The sequence below is a fragment of the Ceratotherium simum genome, chromosome 13 (genome assembly GCF_057802395.1).
Source record: "Ceratotherium simum simum isolate JZ-2026a chromosome 13, ASM5780239v1, whole genome shotgun sequence".
NCBI lineage: Eukaryota > Metazoa > Chordata > Mammalia > Perissodactyla > Rhinocerotidae > Ceratotherium > Ceratotherium simum.
Genome location: NC_141912.1, coordinates 7872594 through 7895039, shown reverse-complemented (window position 1 = coordinate 7895039; position 22446 = coordinate 7872594). Strand labels below are relative to the sequence as shown.

Below are 22446 nucleotides of genomic sequence, written 5' to 3'. Positions count from 1 at the left end.
CTCCACCCTCAACTTTCAGTCTTCCCTCTGTGCCTGTGCCTAAGAGAAGGAGGTCTCTCTCCATGCTCTTGCCCCCTCCCACAAGTAGACTGTTCTTGCTTATTACTTGGTGCTTGCTCGCCTGGTGGTGGGGAGAAGGAAGGGGCGGGCCTCTGTCGTCCTGGTTCAGCTTCAGTCTTAGGCAAGTCCTGTCTGCCTGGTGTTAGGGGTGGGGCTTTCTCAGGGATCCTGCTCCTCTTCCCCATGATAGCCAAACTACCTTGTATCTGTGGTCAGTCTTGTATAGGATAGTTGCCTGCCCATCTACCAAATATAAGAGACCTCTATTCACACTGCCATGTGATCCTGGACCTAGAATTGTTTCCTGCTCCCTCTCTAGGGGTACAGGATGTTGCTTTTTCTTTTACCTTTCCCCCAGCTACCCGAGCATACCAGTGTCCCAGCAAACTACAACTTTTTTAGTCAGGGTCCGGTCAGGGTTTTGTGTCTTTCCTACAATAACAGCCACTCCTGTTTTCAAGGTCTGCACCACCATAATAGGTTCTCGTAGTCTCCTGCTCTGCTCCCCAGTCTTTCTCGTGAGCATCCTGTGGTGGTCCACGTAAAAGATCCTGTGTGTGAGTGCAGACTTGCTTTGTGTCTGCACTCTCAGGAGTTCCGCACTCTCATGCTAGCCCACACTTGGCCTTTCGCAATTCATTTAAAAATCTAGCTGACTTCTTCTTACCCACTTGAATGGTCCCAGCATCTCTCCCTCCTGTGCTCTACCGTAGACGAGTCAGTGCTTGTATCCCACCTTTCCTTGGAGGGGGCTGACTTTCCTTGGATTTAAGGATACTTGTTTGCCCTGTGGCCTCAGCTCCCTGGTAAATTCATGAAGTTACAATGTTGTAGTTTATTTTGATTTTTTTCTGTTGTTAGGGTGGAGAAATACTTTTTCCAGCTTTCTATATCTTAGGTGGAACCAGGCATGGTTTGCAACACTTTACATGTAATATCTCATTGCTTTCTTACAACAAATCTATAAAGTAGATACTATTATAGTTCCCATTTAACAGATGAAGAAACACACAGAAAATTTTAATTATCCAAAGTCACATAGCCAGAAGGGCTAGACGTGAAATTCAAACCTAAGTAGTCTGATGCAGAGGCTGCACCATTAACCACTAAAGGGCACTGCCGTGCACGTTGTATATGGTCTGAATATACCATTTTTTATCTACCCAGTCCTCGCTGAAGAGATTGGGTTGCTTCCAATGGTTTGCTACTATAAGTAACGCTGCAATGAACTTGTGAAGTTATCTCCCAAAGATAAGGTCGTCAACCTATTGCTGGGTCAGGGGATATACTTATTTAAATTTAAAATCCTGTTGCCAAATTGCAATTAAGAAGTGTTCTTCAAAATTAAACAAACTTTTTTCAATTAGAAAATTACAAAAGTGATACGAACACATGCTTATTGCAAAAAATTCAGATGACAAATGTTAGTTACATATGTGTGTGTGTGTGTGTGTGTGTGTGTGTGTATGTACATATCTACAGGCATATCTTGTAGATATTGTGGGTTCGGTTCCAAACCACTGCAATAAAGCAAATATTGCAATACAGGGAGTCACACAAATTTTTTGGTTTCCCAGTGCATATAAAAGTTATGTTTACAGTATACTGTAATCTATTAAGTGTGCAGTAGCATTATGTCTAAAAAAAAGTACATATCCTAATTAAAAAATACTGTATTGCTAAAAAATTGTAACCGTCATCTGAGCCTACAGCTAGTTGCAATCTTTTTACTGGTGGAGGGTCTTGTAAAAAATGCAATATCTGCAAGGTCAATAAAGCGAAGCGCAATAAAATGAGGTATGCCTGTAAACACACATCCATATGATCCACTTCAATCCCACTCCTCTCCTCCAACCACTATCACAGTTTAGAATGTAGAGCGGGTTGAATTTTGAAAAGCAAGAAAGCACGGCGTGAGCAAAGGAAGAGAGTTGAAAATGAATAAAACACCCAGCAGGGGCAATAAGGAAACCAGCCTGTCTAGAGCAGTTACACAACATAATAGACGAGTTTGCAAAAGTAGAAGGAGCTCTGAAAGGCAGGCAGACGATTTGTGATGTGATGTATTAGGAAATACAGAGCTATTCTTCATTGGGGGCAAAGCAGTGACGTGATAAACCTGTTGTCTCAAGATGATCTTGGCCAAAATAATTGCACGTTGCTTGGATGGAACACATGGAACCAGGAGTAATGGCCAAGACGCCATGGAGATAATCCAGGCAGGAAGTGGTGAAGGCCTGAGCTAAACTGTTGTCTTAGAACCAGAGGGGAAGGCGTGGAATATGACTTCTCAGTGAACTAACTGACAGGTGACCCACTGGAAATTATTAACATATCAAAGCTGAAATGAACTGGTGATCTATATGTGTACATGGCTGAATATTACAACTTTTTAAGATAATTGTTTTATTAATTTACTCAGCTTAAATTCCATGGTCAAATACAATCCTTTCTCCCCTACATACACTGTCACTCTGTTGCCTCTCTGTGCCTTTGCTGTGTCCCTTGGCTAAATCACAACCCTGGCTAAATCCAATCACTTGTCTACTTTGTGGCTGCCGTAAATCCAGGTATGTCACAGTGACTTCAAGCCACCAGGCAATCATGCCCAACTGCCTGGGTCCATTCACTCTCCTTCTTTTCTAGACCGCCATTTCAGACCTTTTCTTCTCTCCCCAGACCTCTAATACTTCTCCCCCCATCTTCAGTTTCAGCTCATGATATTGCTTCCCATGACGGTGACAAAATGGAAGCAACCAGAGGAGGACTGATGCAAGCTCCCACCACCAGCCACATCTACCCCCGCTCTGGATCTGTGCTCACCCACAGTGCCTGCCCTTCCCTTATTACACACCACTGTCCGTGCTCCTGGGGACAGACAGCCTCTCCTCCTATGCACCTAGTGATATCCCCCCCCAGTCACTCAGGGACATCACCCCAGAAATTCTCTCTTCTCTCTGCTGCAGCATCAATGTTTCCTTCTTTTCTAGATCATCCTCATCAGCCTAGAAATGTGCTGATTTTTCTTTCATATTGAAAAAACAAAACCCTCTTGGCCACACTCTCCCTTCTCGGTACTGTTGCATTTCTTTCCTTTTCTTTACAAGTTGAGTTCTTGAATGTGTTGTTTATACTCATATTCTCTGATTCCCTTCTTCCTGTCCCTCTTGAAGCCACTCCAACAAGACTTTTGCTGCCCTATCTCCATGGTCCTCATCAAACTACCATGATCAAGGTCACCGGTGCCCTACACATTGTCAAATCCAGAGATAAGTGTTTATGTTCTCACCTGACCTATCAGTGAGATGACCTGTCAACGTGTGGTCCAAACTGGGACACATTTGAGAGTGATTGGGGTGCTAGTAATGATTAAACCAAGTCCCTTCATGTAAATTGGGATAGTCCAAGGCAAACCAAAACATACCAGCAGATGTGAAATAGCTGCTCACTCCCTGCTCTTTGAAACATCTCTACTCTTGGCCTCCAGGGCAACAGTTATCAGGTTGTCCTCCTACCTTCCTGGCTGCTCCTTGTCAGTCTCCTTTTCCCTTCCTCCTCATCTGCTGGTATTCTAAACAGTGAGGTGCCCCAGGGCTCAGCCTTTGAACTTCCTTTCTTCTCTATACTCACTCCCACAGTGATCTCATCCTATTTCATGGCTTTGAATACCATCTACATGCTAATGACTGTCAAGTTTCTATCTGGCCCACATCTCTCCCCTGATCTCAAATATCCAACTGCCTTCTCTATGTATCTGCAGACATCTCTAATTTAATATGTTCAATATTGAGACACTATTTCTCCCCAAACCTGTTTCCCATCAAAGTTAATGACAACTCAATCCTCCCAGTTGCTCTGATTAAAAACCTCAAAGTCATCCTTAACTCCTGTCTTTCTCTCCTCACCGCTTAACCAGCAAACCCTGTCGGCACTTACAACACAGCAGATCTGGAATTGGACTACTTCTCACCACCCTACTGCCTCCCCTGGTGTGAGTCGCAGCATCTCTGGCTGGGATTACTGTCACAGTTCCCTAACTGGTCGCCTTACTTTAGCCCTTGCCCCCTTTGCATTCCTCTCTACAACTCTCAGAGCAATGCTCTTGAAAAGGAAGTCAGAGCATGTTGTGTTCCTGCTGAAACCCCTCCTATGACTTCGCTTCTCATTCGTAAAAGTCAACATTTTCCCTCTGAACTACCTCATTCTGTGCGCATTCCACTCTGACCTCCTCTCCTAATGTTTGTCCCTTCATCCATTCTTCTCTGAGTCTTTTGCAGTTGCTGTTCCCTCAGTCGGGATGCTCTTCCTCCAAATATTCACATCTGTTGCTTCCTCACTTCCTCACTTTCCTTACCTCTCTACTCAAAAACCACCTCCCCAATGAGCCCTTCTTAAAATTTCGGTCCCCTCTGAGTCCTGACACTTCATATGCCCCTTCCCTGCCTCATGTTTCTCCTTAGCATTAACCACTTACCATGTTACTGTGACTATCACAGAGTAGCTCTCCTTTATCTTGTTTATTGTCTGTTTCTCCAGCTAGAATTGAAGTTCCATTAGGGCAGGGTTTTTGTTTATCTCAGTCCTTGCTGAATCCCCAGTACCTAGAACTCTGCCTGACACAACTACACCCTGATACATATTTGCACACGAAATGGAGGAGGAGATGTTGCATCTATAGTAAGTAAATGAAACCAGACACTTATCTTTTCGTGTGAGATATTACCTAACCTTAATAAAGCTTTTCACAAAGTGTTCTTCAAAGCATTAATGACACAAGATATACCACAAATGAAAAGCAGTCCCTGATCAAATAAGTTTGGGAAACACCACAAGTGATACTTTTAGAGATTCATAGGGTGCATTCACGTACTAAAATCTCTGAGAAATCCTTTGGTGAATAAACGTACCTTTTTCTTTTTTCCTCTATTCCCACTCCATCTGGCCATTCTTTTAGGCTTCCCAGCTTCTTGAACACCTTCGCTGTGTTCGTGGGTCTTCCCACCCCACATCCCCAAATTAGAACTAGAGTACAGACCACTCAGCGCTAATGCGGGGAGACTTCCATTGGAAGCTAGTTTTGTGAAGAAGCAGGTGTCAGGTAAAGTCCGTTCCTGCAAGGGTGGTGTCAGGGTGGAGGTTGTAGAGGTCATATCCAGTGTCCTGTACCAGAGGTGGGACAGGCAGAGTTTGCACCCAGACGTGGTAGCAGTGGCGGCTCCATTGGAGCAGTATTGTGGTATAATTGGGGTATTATTCCTGGCTGTTCTGTCTCTGTTGAAACCCAGTGTTCTGCAAACATGTTTGAGTCAGAACTCTTTTCTTAAGAAAACACCTATTAACTTCCAGGGAACACCAGCATTCCTTTGGTGGTCTGCTCCACATTTGTGCTCTAAGGGCCCTGCAGTACCCCTCTCCAGGAGCATCAGGGGCAGAGATCCTGACTGCATTATCTAATCCCAGCTTCTCAATTCTGGGAGCTGGTCCAGGGCATCAGTACTGTTTTCAAGCCCCAGTTGATTTCAGTATGCAGCCAGAGTTGAGAACTGCTCAGTTAGGTAAACCATTTTCCTGGATTCAGAATTTGGAATAGTGTCCTGGGATTCAGGCAGGCGTTAAGAGCTGGCCTCTTAGCACCATGAAAGAAGTATGTCCCCATGCTCATATGGAACATTGCAGACCACAGCCAAGGCCATCAATGCCAGCTAACATGGCCAAGAGAAGAGGGGAAGTGCTTAGTGAGCGGCCTTTATCCTCAGTGGGAAGAGTGTCTCCTACTCCCAAACCCAGTGCTGATGGGCAAGCCTCTGCATCAGCCTGTTGGCCCTGCACCCAGGGGGTCTGTGGGAGAATGGCAAAAGAGCTGCCAAAATAGCATCCAGCAAATGAGAATGATAGGGATGACAAGGAGCAGAAGAGCCAGCATGTGCAAGTTCGGAATGAGCCACAGTGGAGAGCTACAGCCAGATATCCAGGGACTCTGACAAACAGCACAGTTCTTTTAGCTTAGTGGTCACAATCCATTCAACAGAGGAACTCTTTTTATTTTTCCCCTGGCATGGATCCCACATGGATTTTTGAAAGACTTATCTCCCCCAACTGAATCTATCATGTTATAATGTGTTTTCCTGTGCTTATTAATTGTTTAGGAGGGGGTGGGCAGTGTTGTCCAAGGAGATTATGTGGGTAGTGAGTAAATATCAAATTTCTGTTAACCATTTTAAAACACTGACAATAGCTCTACTTTTCTGGGTGACTCTGGACTGGGAAATTGCTTCAGTCTTTTTCTTTAGACTTTCTCTGGTGAGAGCAATCCTCTGGCTTTGCCCTCTTTCTCAGCAATCACATTTGAACACTCACAAAAGCTCATGGAGAAAAATATGGTTTCTCTTCTTCTTTAGATGCACCTTCTAGAATGTTCTGACCTACAATTAGAACAACAGGATGTAAATGCTTTCAGAACCTGCCTAAAAGTAGCATTTTTAGCCCAATAATAACTCAGGATACACCTGTCAAAGTGGTTCAGATGGTGGCATTTCAGTTTCCATATTAATAGAATGTTCTATGGGGTCCTCTTCTCAAAGTGACAACACATTGGGGTTCATCTTACCCTCAGGAGGTGGGAAACGAAAGCCGCAGTTTTTCCCAGTCAGTAGAATTCCTCCCCCTTCAGCTCTCATTGTGCTCATTGGGATGACGACAGCTCTACCAGCAAGAGGCTTTGCCACACGCCTCTTGGGCTGCTGTTGAGATGAGGGTCCAGCTCTTTGAAGCCTACAGATTTACAACAAGATGGCGACGTAGCAACACTATTTGTTAGTCATGGTAATCCTGATCTCCGTGCCCATTGCCTTATTTGCTTGGGACAAGGCTGGAATTGTGAGGGTTTTTTCTCAAGGAAACCATCATCTGGGGGTAAACAAATGCGACTTCTCATTTATTCCTTCATGTATTCACTCAACAAACATATATTAAGTACCCGCACCAGACATCACATTCACACTCCTCCCCCCATGGAGTCTAGAGGGGAAGCCTGACACTAAACAGAAAAGTTACACAAACAAGTAAGTACTGTTCTGTTCAGGGATGTGGAGAGAAAGGACAGATATTATGGAAGCATAGTGGGGGGTAGGCAACCCCTGCTGGGGGGGTCGGAAAAGTCTTCCCTGAGAAAGTTGTATTTTCTTCATTGTTGTAAAAATTCAATTTCTCCGTTGTTAGGCTGTCTTGAGCTGGGAGTCAGGCTGCTCAGAGGTGGGAATCTAAGCAGGGGCACTCAAGGCTGCTACCTTACGAAGCGGCATGTACATTCCACATAGGGCTGGGAGTTCAGAGGAAGGGCGAGCACAGCCAGCTGGTGATGCTGAGCAGCATGGGGCAGGGGTGTTGCACGGGTCATACAGGAAAGGCAGGGTTGTGACTGGCCCAGAGAAGGGGAGAGTCACTCTCAGCAAAGGGAACAGCTTGAAGGGTGTTTGGCAAAGAGGAAGTCATTTGGTTGTAGTGGAGCCTGGGAACGAGATACGTGTAGGAGGATGTGCTCTTCACCCAGCACTGGTTGAGCATCTACTATGTGCCAGGCATTTGGGTTCCAGGGAGAGAGTGGTGAACGTGACAGGTGTATCTGGCCTTCGTGGGGCTTACTGATGGAGAAGAGGGACAATTAACTAACTTAACTCATAAACCTGCAACACAATGGCATGAAATTGTGAAAAGGGCCATGTGGAAACTAAACTGTGCAGTGATGGAGAGAGTGCGGTGGGCAGAGGGAGGCAGCTGCAGAGAGATGCTTGGGGAAGGTGTCCCCGAGGGGGTGACGTGGGGGCAGGAGACCCCCAGGTACAACGAGGCCAGTCACAGGCGAAGGTGAGAGAGGGAACAAGCCCGGGCACGGCAAATGCAAAGCAGGGGAACGCGTGGAGGGTATTAAGAATCATCCCCAACGGGGCTGGGATCCAGGGCACAGAGGACAGCATGGTGTGGGATGAGATTGCATCTTTCCTGAAGGCCCTTAAAGCCCAGGCAGAGGTGGGATTTTACCATAAGAGAAAAGGAAGCCACTGAAGGAAATTAAGTGAAAGAGGAAGATGACTCAACTCTAGCTGCTGTATGAAGAACAGATTGGAGGGACTCAGGGAGGAAACGTAACCATCAGGAGACTAGTGTAGTAGACAGGATGAGAAGTGGTTTGGGGGCCGGCCCCGCGGTCTAGGGGTTAAGTTTGGCTCACTCTGCTTCAGTGGCCAGGGTTCAGATCCCGGGCGCAGACCTACACCACTCGGCGGTGGCCATGCTGTGGCAGCAACCCACACACAAAACAGAGGAAGACTGGCACAGATGTTAGCTCAGGGTGAATATTCCTCAAGCAAAAAGAGGAAGATTGGCAACAGATGTTAGCTCAGGGCGAATCTTCCTCAGCAAGGAAAAGAAAAAAGAAGTGGTATGGTGGCAGTGGAAAGGAGTAATTTGATTGGAGATGTGTTTCAGAAATAGAAATGATCGAGCATGCTGATGTGACGTCAGGGCTGGAGCGGGGACTGAGACACAACAATAAGGAAAAAGGACAACGAAGGATGCAACCTGGGTGTTTGGTCTGAGCAAACAGCAGGGAAGTGCCATTTACCAAGGTGGGGAAACTGAAGGACAAGCAGCTTGCTGTGGGGACACACAAGTTTGGTCTTGGCTATGCCTGTAAGATAAACAAGTGGATAGGGAGAGCTCAGAGAAAGGTCTCAGCTGATCATATACATTTTGGAGTCATTAGCATACAGACGGTGTCTGAAGCCACAGCTCTGAATGCCATCACCTGAGGGAGTGAGTGCGGAGAGAGGAAAAGTGGGCTGGAGGCTAAGCCCTGAGAAACTAACATCTAGAGGGTGGGTGGTGGAACTTGGGGAGGGACGAGTAAGGTAGGAGGCAAGTCAGAGAAGTGCGGCCAGCATTGATGCAGATGCGGATCCAGGTGTGACCAGCGTCCATTGTACCCAAAGCTGCCAGGAAGCTAGTAAGATGAGGAGAGCAAAGCGTTTGCTGACTTGCCAACGCAGACATCTTCGGTGACTTTGGTGTATGGTCGGTGTGGGAACCAGCGTGGCATTGGCAAAAGAATGAATGGAAAGTGAAATGCAGATAATTCTTGAAACATTTTGCTACTAAGGAAAACTAAGGAATTGTGATAGTAGCTGGGGGGTCGTGAGGTCAAGGGACGTTTTTTAGTTTTAAGTTTGTTTGTACGTGGATGGCAATGATCCAGTAGAGAGGGTGCAGTTGGTAATTAATGCAGGAGAGAAAAGACAGCCAGAGGAGCAGAGTCCTTGAGCAGGTGAGCTGGGGGGTGTATCAGTTTCCTGTGGCTGCTCTGACAAACTGCCGCACACATGGGGGCTTCAAACAACACACATTTATTCTCTCACAGTTCTGGAGGTCAGAAGTCCAAAAGCAGTTTCACTGGACTTAATTCAAATTGTCAGTAGGGCCAAAGGTCCCTCTGGAGGCTCTAAAGGAGAATCTGTTCCCTTGCTTTTTCCAGCTTCTAGAGCTGCATTCCTTGGTTCACTGTCCCTTCCTCCATCTTCAAAGCCAGCAGTGGAGCATCTTCACATCTCTCTCTGCTCTGGTCACATGGTCTACTCATCTATAGCCAAATCTCCCTCTGCCTCTCTCTTATAAGGACACTTGTGATTACATTTAGGGCCAGCCCAGAGATTCCAGGATAATCTCCCCACCTCAAGATCAAGGTAACCCTCAGAGGTTCCAGGGATTGGGACCTGGAGATCTGTGGGGGGCATTATTCAGCTGACCATGGATGGGCTCTAGAGCACTGTGGAGGGCTGGCTTTTGCTAGGAGTGGGGTACCCCCTACCTCCTTGTAACCAGAGGGAAGAAGGGGAAGGGGCCCATGTAGGGCTGTGTAGATTTGGTGGTGGAAAGATGAGGCTTCATGCTTTTGGCTTCAATTTTCTGAAAGAAGTATGAGGTCAGGTTGACAGCTGAGAGGGATGGTGACTGAGGAGGGTGGAGAGAAGACTGCATACAGTGGGAACACAAACTACCTTTCAGTCTTCGGCATCACTGCGGGATAGCATGGCAAGGCAGTAAGTATAAGGATGAGAATTCCTTGGATCTAATTGGGTCAGGAGGCGAGGGACAGCATAGCAGTCTGGTGGGTTGTGAGGAGATAGAGAAGATGGTGGGGTCGGGAGCTCAGAGGTCATGATGAGGGGATAGTGAGCGAGTGACCTGTAAGGACAAGAGGTGTTGGGCAGAGTGGGATGCCTTTAATTCAGATTTTGGAGACAGCACAGTTTCTGGTGATGACAAGGTCTAGGGTTTCCCTTTGGAAGGGAGTCACTAAGGGACAGATGATCATCCACTTGGATGCTGAAGATACCAGGAATGAAGACAGGAAAGGGGTGGCCGGGAAGCAAAGTCTTCAGTGAATGGGGGAGCGACCTGGAAAACGTTAGATGACAGCAGTGGGTGGGTGACGGGAACTGGAAGGGCAGTGGGTGCAGCTGGGGGGTTTGCAGGAGGAAGGGGGAGCAAGGAAGCCACCTGCTTTTCCTGGCTCTAACGGACACAAAATGTGCAAGAATAAATAGTTAACATTTGAGAGGGTTCCTATGTTTCTATGTTTGTATTAAGATAAGGAAAGAAGAAGTTGATGCTTTGAGTGTGTGCTAATCCTTTGTTGGAATTTCTCAATATCACATATAACAAAGGGTTTGGGAGGTAGGAAGTTTTGGGAAGCACAGGGATAAGAGTCTGGCAAAAAGAGATTATTGGAGAGGATCCCAGGTCTTCTAGTGGTGAGTGAGTTTTCACAAGGACACAAAGCACATGGAACCACGTCGTGGACGGCTTTGAGTGGCAGACTAAGGAATCTGCATTTTACCCTGTGGGGGGGGGCGCGGGAAGGTGTTGAGCAGCAAACTATCAGGGTCAGAGGCAGGCTTTAGGAAGATTAATTTTCCAGCCATGTGAACAAAAGAGCCCTTAGAAAGCGACTGCAATAGGACAGGATTAAGGTCTGATCAGGGTATGAACACTGAGAATGGTGGAAAGAAATGATACTTGCAAGAAATGTGTTTGGCTTGAAGGGAGGGAGCGAATGGGAGATGATTCCCATGTTTCAAGCTTAAGTAGCTTGGAGAACAGGTTTTGAAGGGAAATTGATGGTTTTGGTATTTGGCAAACCATGGTTAAAGGTTCAGTAGTGGCTGAACCTAAGGCTGGAGCTGTGTAATGATAGGTGAATCACGGGGCACTTCCCCTTGTTGCCATGCCAGGAGTAGCTGCCTGGGGTTTCCCAGATTGAGGATAATAAGGACCAAGCAGGGTCCCAGGAAGCAACCCAATGATTGTCCCTAATTTAGCTTCAGATCCCCAGGGCAGGGCGTGTGTGCAAGTGTGAACTGTGAGGTGCCCAAACGCAGGGGATGCCTTTCAGCCATTCCACAAGGGAGGCGTTAAGCCATACTAGGGGTGTTGTAATTCATCTTTGTAACTCGAATGCACTATGCGTGGTGAGTTAGGGCACAGTAGGACACCAGCTAGTCTTGCCAGGAGCAGGCCTGCAGGACTGGTCTAAAAGAGGCCGCTGCGACCTCTTCTCCTCACCCCCAGGTTAAGGCAGGGCAGGGATAACAGGCAAGGGCTTTACTTGGAAAGCGGGTTTCATCACACCTCTGAGCTCAGGCCCAGAATCACAGTTGAGGTCTGGCCAAGAATTTGACTCATCCAGGTGCAAACTCCACCCACTTTTGTTCAATTTCCTACATTCTGCTGACAGCAGCCGTTTTCTTCCTTTTGCCTGAAATCCCGGGGTCTTTGTGGGTGCTGAGATTCAACGAGGCTGACCTTCCCCTCTGTGGCTTCCTGGCCAGGCCTCTCCGATCCTCCAATATCCACCCTTGCCCTGGGCGTGGCTGGTACTGCCTGGGTTTCGGGAGGCGCAGGGGCCCCGCGGGATCACCCGGAACCGTCCCGGGAAGTGCTGGAGGTCAGGCACCGAAGGCTCTCCGGGTCAGGACCCGCTCCTCCCCCTCTCCGGCCCGCGCTCCGGGCGCGCGCGGCGGGGGGCGGGGCGAGACCTCTGCGGGGCGGGCCGAGGCGGGGCGGGGGCGGGGCGAGGCCTCGGCGGGGCGGGGCGGGCGGCAGCAGCGGGCGCCGCGGAGGGGACCGGCCGCCGCGGCGAGCGCGCGCAGCCCCGCCGCGATGCCCGCGCGCCCCGGACGCCTCCTCCGGCCGCTGCCCCGGCCGCTGGTCTTAGCCGCGCTGCTGCTGCTGCTGTTGCTGCGGGGCGATGGCGGCGGCGGGCGCGGGGGCGCCTGGGCCCAGGAGCCGGGGGCGGCGGCGGACGGGCCCCCCGCGGCCGACGGCGGGGACGGGCAGGACCCGCACGCCAAGCACCTGTACACGGCTGACATGTTCGCGCACGGGATCCAGAGCGCCGCGCACTTCGTCATGTTCTTCGCGCCCTGGTAACTGCCCGCGCCGCCCTCCCGGGCTCCCCAGCCCCGCACTCTGCGCGCCGGGAGCGGCCCGGCGGGGCCTGGGGGCGCGGGGGCCCCGCGGGGCCGGGGCCGGGGCCGGGGCAGCGCGGGCCGGGCGCTCCCGCTGACGTGGCGCGAGGCGGCCGGGCGGTGCGGGAGGGGGCGGTCCCCGAGGGGAGCGCCGGGAAAGGCCGCTCCTCCCCCTCCCCCTCCCGAGCCCCTTCTCCCGGGTCCCCGCACTGGGGGAGGGGAAGGTGGCGTAGTCGCCCTTTGGGGCCGCTGGGAGCACAGAAGCCACCCGCCGCCCCCTGCCCTGAACTTCCTGCACCGGCCGGAGCCAGAGGCCTGCGGGTGCGCCCGGGACCGGGGGTGGGGGTGGGGGGAGGGCGCCACGTGCGGCCGCCGGCGTCTAGGGGTCCGGCCGTGGATTCCGTTCCCTCGCCGCAGGGCACATCCCCTGCCCAAGGGCTCAGTTGAAAACTAGGAACTCACGAAGGTGTGATTCCCCACTTTGTGTGTTCCTGAGGTGGGAAAGGGTGGCCCGGGCAGAAGAAGGTTCCTGGGCTACCCTGAGAAGGATAGTAGTGCGAGTTCTGGGGACCCCTACGCAGCTCGCAGTGAATGGGGAGCTGTGCTCTCGGTGACAGGAGCCCACGGGCCCTCAACTCAAGGCTGGCCTCTGGCACCTCCTCCCCTCAGCTTTCTTGGTCATCTGGAAAGTGTGAGATAGGAAGAGTCACCACGTTGAACAGAGGGTACCTCCTGCCTTGGTTCTTGAGTGGGAGTTTTGGTGTGGGCCTTGGTGCCAACCCCATACACCCCTCCCCTGGGAGTTATCTTACAGAAGGACTTCCTGTCATTCCCTGAAGCACAGGTAGAGCCTTCCTTCCAGGCCCTAGATGCGGTGATGAAGGGAAGTTCTCAGAGAGCAGAGCAGAAAGTCAGGTTTAGGGCACAAGGCAGTTTGCAGGCTTATTGCAGAAGTTGGCATTCTTCCCCAGAGTGGGGAGAGGCTCACTGGGATGTGGGAAAGGGATGTAGGACGGAATAGAGAGAAGATGCCCAAGAAAAACGGACTGTTCAGAAAATGTGCCCATCAAAGTGGAGGAAACTTTTTTTCTCTTAATCCCATATTCAGGCTATTACTGTGTTTCAGTTCATTTGAAGTTAAATCAACTTCTTCTGGCCGGTCTGGCTCATAGCTATCATTTATCAACAATGTATCTGTGCGATACATTGTGTTTCAAGTTCCCAAGAACCAACTGACTTGAATTTTTAGAACTACTAGTAGTATAGAAAATACTTTGTAACATAAAATAATCATTCAATATTAATAGTTACTCTGTGAAGGAATATTCTCAGAGTATATTCCAATTAGTTAACTGGAGCCTATTTGAGTGGAATAAATCTGTCCATGGATTTCCGTCTTTATTTTTTAAAGAAAAACTGACATGTAGACATAGTAAGTCCATGCAGTGCCAATGGAGTTTTAATTTTGGCATCTCTAATAATCACCAGCTAGTCCTGGACTGAGGAGGAGAGAAGCCTGGAAAACCTGGGCACTTGGCATTAAGTAAATTCCTTTTTCATTGGTATGGCTTATAGACTTTTATACTCCCAGAAAAAGTAACTTTTAAAGTTTTTATTTGTTTGCTTTTTAATAGTCTCCTACAAAATATTTCAATAGAGATGTGTGGGTTTCTGTGATGGCATTTAAAAGGTAGACTTTAAGAGCAGATTGGAACTCAGATAGAATATGCTGTGGGCTGTCCCCCCATCTCTTTCCAGTTTCAGTCTCTATGGAGTGTTGGATTTGGGGACAGGGGCACCGTGTAATAAAAACATTGATCTGTGTATTTTTGCTCTGACCTTGGCAGATGTAAGCTATAGATTTTGTGCCAACATCAGGTCACAGATTTTCTTTGGCCAGTTTGTGGGTCACACTGAACCTGGTGATAATGAGGTCAAGGTTGGGGCCGCCTCCTTAGGAGGACCAGGTGGCTCTGCTCTATCACATGGCCACACACTGCCTTCTGAATGCAGCTGCTGTCTCAGAGGTTGGTGCTGTAGCCACAAGGGTCCCAAACCAGAAGTACCAACTCCATGGCACCTATGGATCCATCACTGAGAAATTGCCAGGCACTTAGTACGTGCCGGGCCTGTCCTAGATACTGAAAATACAGTTGTAAAAAGGACAGTGCTTGTCTTCTTGGCACTTGTACCATATATACTTAAATATGACACTGGTTTCCCCTCACAGTTATCTTGCAGAGAAGAGGGTCTCAGTATGAGTCAGTATTTGAGTTTCTTATAAAGCAGGGATTCTCTTAGCTGGCCAAGAAAGTGCTGCTTAGGGAAGCCACATTAGCTTGAAGCAAACTTCTTCAGTGCTACCTTTAGATGCTTATTATTGAGGTCATCTGGCAGAAAAGAAAAGAGGCGAAGAGATTTAACACCGATTTTATTGAGAAATTATTTTGTAAGCAAGTATTTTGAAGATCACTTTAAAAAGCAGTACAGCAAGTAGTTACATTGTAGATGTCATGAATACACACTTACCAGATGAATGAAAAAACCCATGTGCCATATGCTGTATGACTGTACTTGAGGCTGGAGATAAAGTTTCCAGTGTTGGTTCAGACAAAATTAAAATATCGCAATACAGACAGCTGACAATTAAAGATGATGATCAGCTATATGACTCAAAAAGTAGATTTAGCAATGGGAAAGATGCTGATGCTGTTAAGAAATGTGAAGAGTAGCAAGAAGCAATACTTCTAAGTTAATATTTTAAATGATAGGTGATTTTAATATACTTGTGTATAATTAAATTCATATAATGAATATTATAAGTATACATATCAAATTTAAAAGTTTGAGTGGCTACAAACTTTTTTTTTTTGGTGAGGAAGATTAGCCCTGAGCTAACATCTGTTGCAAATCCTCCTCTTTTTGCTGAGGAAGATTGGCCCTGGGCTAACATCCATGCCCATCTTCCTCTACTTTATATGGGGTGCTGCCACAGTGTGGCTTGACAAGTGGTGTGTCGGTCCGTGCCCAGGATCCAAACCTGTGAACCCCAAGCCACCGAAATGGAGCCTGCGAACTTAACCACCACCAGGCTGGCCCCTACAAACTTTTTTTTAAAGCTTCTCGTTGGAGAAAAATGCAGAATTGATTTAATTTTGAAGTTGCCTGTATTTGCAAATACTTGGTTAAGTGGTAGAGGAGACCTGACTTAACGTCAAGGAGCAATTATAGCAAGAATTGCTAAGCTGCAGCAGCAGAGGGGGAGCAGGAGAGCATTCCAGAAGAGGAAGAGAATAGAATGTGCACCAAACAGCCTGGGAGTCAGGGCAGACTTCTTGGAGAAAGTGACACCACAACAACCTGCAGGGCAAGTAGGAATTAGCCAGGTGGCTTTAGGGAGGAAGTGTCAGAGAAGGAGTAAATACTGATTCCCAGGGGCAAGCCAAGCTATGGCCCTTTCAGAAAACTGCAGATGTTGCAGTGTGGCTCATGTGGACTGCAAGGGGAGGAGAAAGCTGGTGTATAGAGGTCAAATGGGAGGTCAGCAGGGGCAGGATCAGAGAGGATCTGGAGCAAAGCCTTGCTAAGTTTTGATTTCATGCTGAGAATAATGCAGGGACCCTCTAGAGGGTGTTAAAGGGAGTGATGTTCTGTAGTAAGTGTGAGCTGTCCGTTACTGCTGCAGTGTAGAGAAGGATCAGACAGCTCCACTGCCCTGTGGAGATGGCTGAAGAGGTAGGTCAGGCACCCTCTGACCCGGCACTCAGAATGCTTCTTATTCTCACCTTGTTACAGGTGTGGACACTGCCAACGGCTGCAGCCGACTTGGAACGACCTGGGAGACAAGTACAACAGCATGGAAGATGCCAAGGTCTACGTGGCAAAAGTAGACTGCACGGCCGACTCGGAGGTGTGCTCGGCCCAGGGGGTGCGAGGATACCCCACGTAAGTGGGAAGGAGGTGCATTTCCCATATGATTCCAGGTTTTCCACATCTTTTTGCCAGCTGCATTCAGCCAAACAAAGTCCTAGTTAAACTTTTGGTAGCTTCCTGTGTAGTTCTGAGGAGTGAGGTGATGCTAAATTTAAGCAAGCGGTCCTGTTGTTAGGGAAGGATTATATTTAACGCTGTGTCTATATTAGATGGCTTTTTGTTCCTTGTTTGGAAAAAGCCTTTAATTAATCAGTGTTGGGTTTTCCTGTTTATAAGAGTATGTGTTTGTGAGACACAAATGGTGGTCCCCATGAGGTCCTGTCATGTTTGATGTTCACAAGTACATTTACACATGGAGCACAAACTTTGTCATCAATTTTAGTTTGAATTTTTGGCCGCTCTTTTTCTTAAGCATCCTTCCTAGAGTAATTTCCCATGTGAACAGCACAAGGGCTGTTTCTGTTGGAAAGGAAGCTGGCAAACCCTTGGAGTATAGCAGTTCTGACAAGCAATGCTACTTACTCCCTTGACAGTGAAGAGCTTTTTGGTTTTAAGAAACAGAAACTGAAACTGGCTTAATAGAGAAAGAGGGGATTAATGAGAAGGCTGTGGGGAAGCTCTGAGGCTCAGCTCCAGGCGTTTGGGGGCCTGTTTTTATTGCACCTCCCTTAAGGTGACTTAACTTTCTGGCTCTGCATCTCTGTTGTCATGGTTGACTTGGGCCCACCACTGATTGGCCCAGCTTGGATGGAGTGTTCATTCCAGGAACAGTCCTTGTAGCCAGAAAGCCAGGATCTTGTAGGAAGATGGCAGCCCCATTGAGACCACATGGCAAGTGTTGGAGGGAAGAGCCATTCTCCAGAAAAGGGAAGGTGCTGTTTCCAGAAGAATGAGGGGAAGGGTTGGCCACTGCACCTCCTGAAATATTTCAAATTGATGAAGCCAGTTTTTTATGAAACCTGAGCTTGTCTTCATACCTGAGAGGCAACATGGAAAGAGCTCTGGGCTTGAACCTAGAAGCCATGGTTTGCATCCCAGCTCTACCATTTACTTATCATGCAGCTCTGGCCACATTATTTAACCTCTCTAAGTCTGAAGTAGGATGCTGGTGCCCACCCCACCCCTCATAACGTTGTTATATGAAATAACATGTGTGCAAACGCCAATCTGAGCATACCCAATAAATGTAAGGTTTCCCCAACATTTGGAAATTTGGCATTTCCCTCAAGGATTCTGCAACTCTTGGTCTTTGATGACTGCTTGCTAATCTAAGTGCCATGATTCAAGTCTACATCAAATCAGAGCAATAGAGATAAAATTTCCTACTATATGTACCTACCTAGAGGCATCACCATCCTATGCTTCCTAGCATTGCCATTAAAGTAAACTCTGCTTGGATGAAGAGCATCCCAAAGAAGCGTCAGTGAGTAGTGGGACCAGGTGAGGAGAAAGATGCTCACTTGTTGCGAAGCTGTTACTTTCAAGGTGCAGGAGCAGCAGATGGTTGGCCATGGTGTCCACTCTTAAACAGCTGGCTGTGTGTGGCCATGTGGCTGTGTACACCACAAACCATGCCCCAGCGAAGGTGAAACAGGACCTTTAATAGGGCTGAGAGGACACATGTTAGGGGGTATCTGAGAGGGGAGTAGAGGGTTCCACCTGGACCTGGTCATACGGGCCATCTGGCTGTAACATCAGTTACTCCACAGGTGCTATTCACAGATTTAAAAGGATCCATGTTGGATCATGTGTCCTGATTTCTATGTTTTTTTTTTTTGCGAGCAAGATCAGCCCTGAGCTAACATCCATGCCGATCCTCCTCTTTTTGCTGAGGAAGACTGGCCCTGGGCTAACATCCATGCCCATCTTCCTCCACCTTATATGGGACGCCGCCACAGCATGGCCTGACAAGCGGTGCATCAGTGTGCACCCGGGATCCAAACCCGGGCCGCCAGCAGCGGAGCACGCGCACCCAACCGCTACGCCAGGGGTGGCCCCTCATGTGTCCTGATTTTTTTTAGAAGGTATGGTCTCCCCAAGAAAACCATGCACTGGTTTTGTGTTAAGAAAAACTAAAATGAGCTTACGCTACACTGAACGAGGTTTGGGAAGGAAGCTCTGTAACTATCACAGCCCTGCACAAGTGCTGAGGACAGATTTTTTTTCACAGAACGCAAGAGGCAGTTGCATTAGGGCATTTATAGATTTACCCATGTGCACTTTTATTTCCTCTTAAATAGCACCCGTCTCATCAGGCCTGTGATTGCAAGGCCTCAAACAGACAATAAATGTAAATGCCTGAATGTGAGGTGTGTGTCAGTGTATTAGCTTTTATGTCATTCTTCCCAGCACCTGTAACTGGAGTAGAAGATTGGAAAAGGAGGGAATTTGGGTTCCCATGCCCCAAGACATGGCTGACTGTGCTCAGGAAAATGTTTCAAGATCTTCCTGTTGAGCCAATGAAGAATCTATCATCTTGGAAAATGTGAGCGGGGCAGGGCCGAAGGAGGTTTCCTAGGGCTGCCGTAACAGAGTACCACAAACTGGTGGCTGGAAAGAACAGACATTTATCATCTCACAGTTCTGGAGGCCAGAAGCCCAAAATCAAGGCGTCAGCAGACCCATGCTCCCTCTGAAACCTGTCAGGGAGTCCTTCCTTGCCTCTTCCGAGCTTCTGGTGGTTTGCTGGCAACCTCTGACGTTCCTTGTCTTGTAGACACGGCTCCAATCCTCCATCTTCACACGGCCTTCTTCCTGTGTGCGTGTCTCTCTCTAGGACACCAGTCATATTGGATTAGGGCCCACCCCAATAACTTCATTTTAACTTGCCTTCTTGTATAAAGATCCTGTTTCTGAATAAGGTCACATTCTAGGTTCTGTGGGTTAGGACTTCAACAGATCTGTGTTAGGGGATACAGTTCAACCCACAACACCATCTTGTCTTTAGTAGAACTTGCATCGCATTGTTTTCCATAGCGACCCATAAATGGGGAATGTCTCCCCTACAGTCTCCTTGAAAGAGACATAGATCACCAGGAAAAACAAATGCCCATGTGGGGGTCTGGTAATAGCAGAAAGATTTGGGGCTGTACCCTGTGGCCACTCTTCATAGCCTCCTCCATCTCCATCTACAATGAGAACTGAAGTCAGATGCCCCAGACAGAGTGAAAGGTCTGTAAAGGAAGCTCTCATTCTATCCCTAGGCTGAATGAACTTAAGGAAGAATCTCAGACTTGGGCAGGTTAGAAAGATTTTCAATCCAACAGCAAGAAGAGATTAAAAAAGAAAAATGTTTATTTTTGTTTTGCTCAGTGCACACCAAATTAGAGAAAAATCACAGGTTCGGTTTTACTGTATTTTTTTTGTGTGTGAGGAAAATAAGCCCTGAGCTAACATCTGTTGCCAATCCTCCTCTTTTTGCTGAGGAAGATCAGCCCTGGGCTAACATCCGTGCCCATCTTCCTCTACTTTATATGGGACGCCGCCACAGCATGGCTTGATAAGCAGCACATTGGTCCGTGCCCAGGATCTGAACTTGCGAACCCAGGCCGGCGAAGCGGAGCGTGTGAACTTAACCACTACGCCACCAGGCCGGCCCCTGGTTTTACTGTATTTTAGCATTAGTAAAGTGGGGAATGAGGTTGATGACGCCTGGTCCTTCCTGATTGTTGAGGATACTCTCATTTTCCGTCCTGAAGCACTGGGGGCGGGGCGGTGTGCACTTGGGGGAGAGAGAAGGGAGATGGAGAAGTACAGTAAGCATCCTCTAGTTCTCTGTGGGTAAAACACACATTTCTGGAGCTTCTTGAGGTCCCAGGTCAGGCGTGGGCATTCAGAGTTGTGAGATCATACTTTGGAGTTGCTTAAAGTGTTAAACTTCATGAAGAAACTGGTGTACTGGCCAAATCTAGTTGGATTTTGGCTTTTTCTTATGGTTATAAAAGTATAAGCTACTGAGGAAGCAGGGAATGTATTCATCACTGGAGGCACATTGGGGACGTCATGTCAGCCCATCACAGAGTCTTAGCTTCTGGGAAAGGCTAGTAAGCCCATTTTAGTTTTAATTTAATTTAATTTAAGTGCCTATTCCAGCCGATGTGTTGGTTTTCTCGTATAGCTATAAAACTTGATTTCAAGGCCTTTGGGGAGTTGGCTATTCAAACCCACAGTTCTGATTTCTGCATATCTTGACTTTTCTTACATTTTGAATCTGCACATTGGGTATCTACTAACAAGATCCACGTACTACATGCTGTAGAAGTGTTAGGGGTGTTTTAGTTTAACAGGCTTGCCAAAAAATGCTAGTCTATTTCTTTTGTCAGTTGCTGTATTTCCCTCTCCATCCTTGACACTTCTGTCAATTCTTTCAGTGGAAGAATTAATCCCCTCCCATTCCTTGACACCTTCTATTAAGTTTTATCTAGAGTCTGTTTTCTCATTACCAGTGGAATGGAATTCCTGAGTGGAATTACAGGATCTGGAAGTGTTCATTTCAGCCTCTGGTGATGACTTTTGCTCACCACTAAAGGAAGTGCTCCATAGTCTGTCTACAGATACCTTCAGAGGCTATTATGTGTAGGAAAAAGAAAAGATTTCTTGTCTGTGGGGAAGTGAATAGACCAATGGCAAGGTTGTTCTTATAGTTGGAAACTTGAATTCTCACGATATTGGGATATTCAAGCTTTATAAGAGCCGAATAGCTGACAAGGTAGCCTGGAAATGCATTTATTGCACAATGATGCTATTTCTACTACAGTTCTAATTTTTTTTATAAAGAAGTGCAGAACATAAGAACTACCAATACCTAGGCAGGATAACAAGTACTTCGCAGGGCGAGGCTTGAGAGTTCTGCACAGCTGAACACTAGCAGCTTGGGGGTTAATTCACAGTGTTAGGCTTGATATATTCACCTCAGCTTTATTTTTCTTGAATAAAATAAGAAACTTTTAAAAGTTTAGGATTAAGTGAATATATTATCTCCTGGGACATTATTTTTCTTTCTTTTTCAAGTTTTCTCAGAGTGGCGGATGTGTGCCTGGCTGCCGCCCGCTGACAACCCATTTTCTGATTGTTTCCCTGAGTGACTCTGCTCCCTGCTAAGACAGTGCTCTCCACTCAGAGCAGTTGAAGTGCTTTAAAAATCTGCTCGGTCTAATCCTTTGATACTCTTTCAGCTTGAAGTTTTTCAAGCCTGGCCAAGAAGCCGTGAAGTACCAGGGTCCTCGGGACTTCCAGGCACTGGAAAACTGGATGCTGCAGACGCTGAACGAGGAGCCCGCCGTGAGTGCACAGAAAGCCTCCCTCCCTCTCCTTCTTCCTGCAGCTGGGGCAATAAAGAGGCCAGTTTAGGTGAAAAATTAAGGCTACCATTTTAAAGCAAATTTCTACTTTTTTAAAACTTACTGATATCTTAAGTAAAGATTAACTTTTTGTCTCAATTTTTTTATTGTGGTAAAATACACATAATATAAAATTTACCATCTTAACTATTTTTAAGTGTACTATTCAGTGGTATTAAATACATTCATAATGTTGTGCAACTCTCACCACCTTCCATCTCCAGAACTTTTTTCATCTTGCAAAACTGAAACCCCGTACCCAACACTAACTCCCATTGTCCTCTCCCCCAGCCCCTGGCAACCCCCATTCTACTTCCTGTCAATGATTTTGACTACTCTAGGAACCTTATGTAATTGGAAAAAGGTGGACTTTTAAAAAACTTCCTTATTATGGAAATATTCAAACATGCACAAAAGTAGAAAGAAGAGTCTAATGAATTCGATGAGAAGGAGTATAATGGAGATGTCCCATGTGCCTGTCCCCAGCTTCAGCGGTTATCCCCATTTTGCCACCTTGTTTTGTCTTACCTGCCTCTCCACCCCTGGTTTGGCTGCAGAGTCAGTCCTCATGGAGGGTCACTTCTCAGTATTTT

At 47.4% G+C, this 22446-nt stretch overlaps 1 protein-coding gene across 1 annotated transcript in view; it reads left to right on the top strand.

Moving 5' to 3' along the window:
* The first annotated feature begins 12258 nt into the window (after positions 1-12258).
* Positions 12259-22446, top strand: part of TXNDC5 (thioredoxin domain containing 5) — a 25683-nt gene continuing 15495 nt past the window's right edge. Inside the window, exons 1-3 of the mRNA XM_087437967.1 lie at positions 12259-12539; positions 16377-16526; positions 21689-21794. Coding sequence (XP_087294093.1) covers positions 12274-12539; positions 16377-16526; positions 21689-21794 — 522 coding nt within the window. The 5' untranslated portion in view covers positions 12259-12273. The remainder of the gene's footprint in view (positions 12540-16376; positions 16527-21688; positions 21795-22446) is intronic.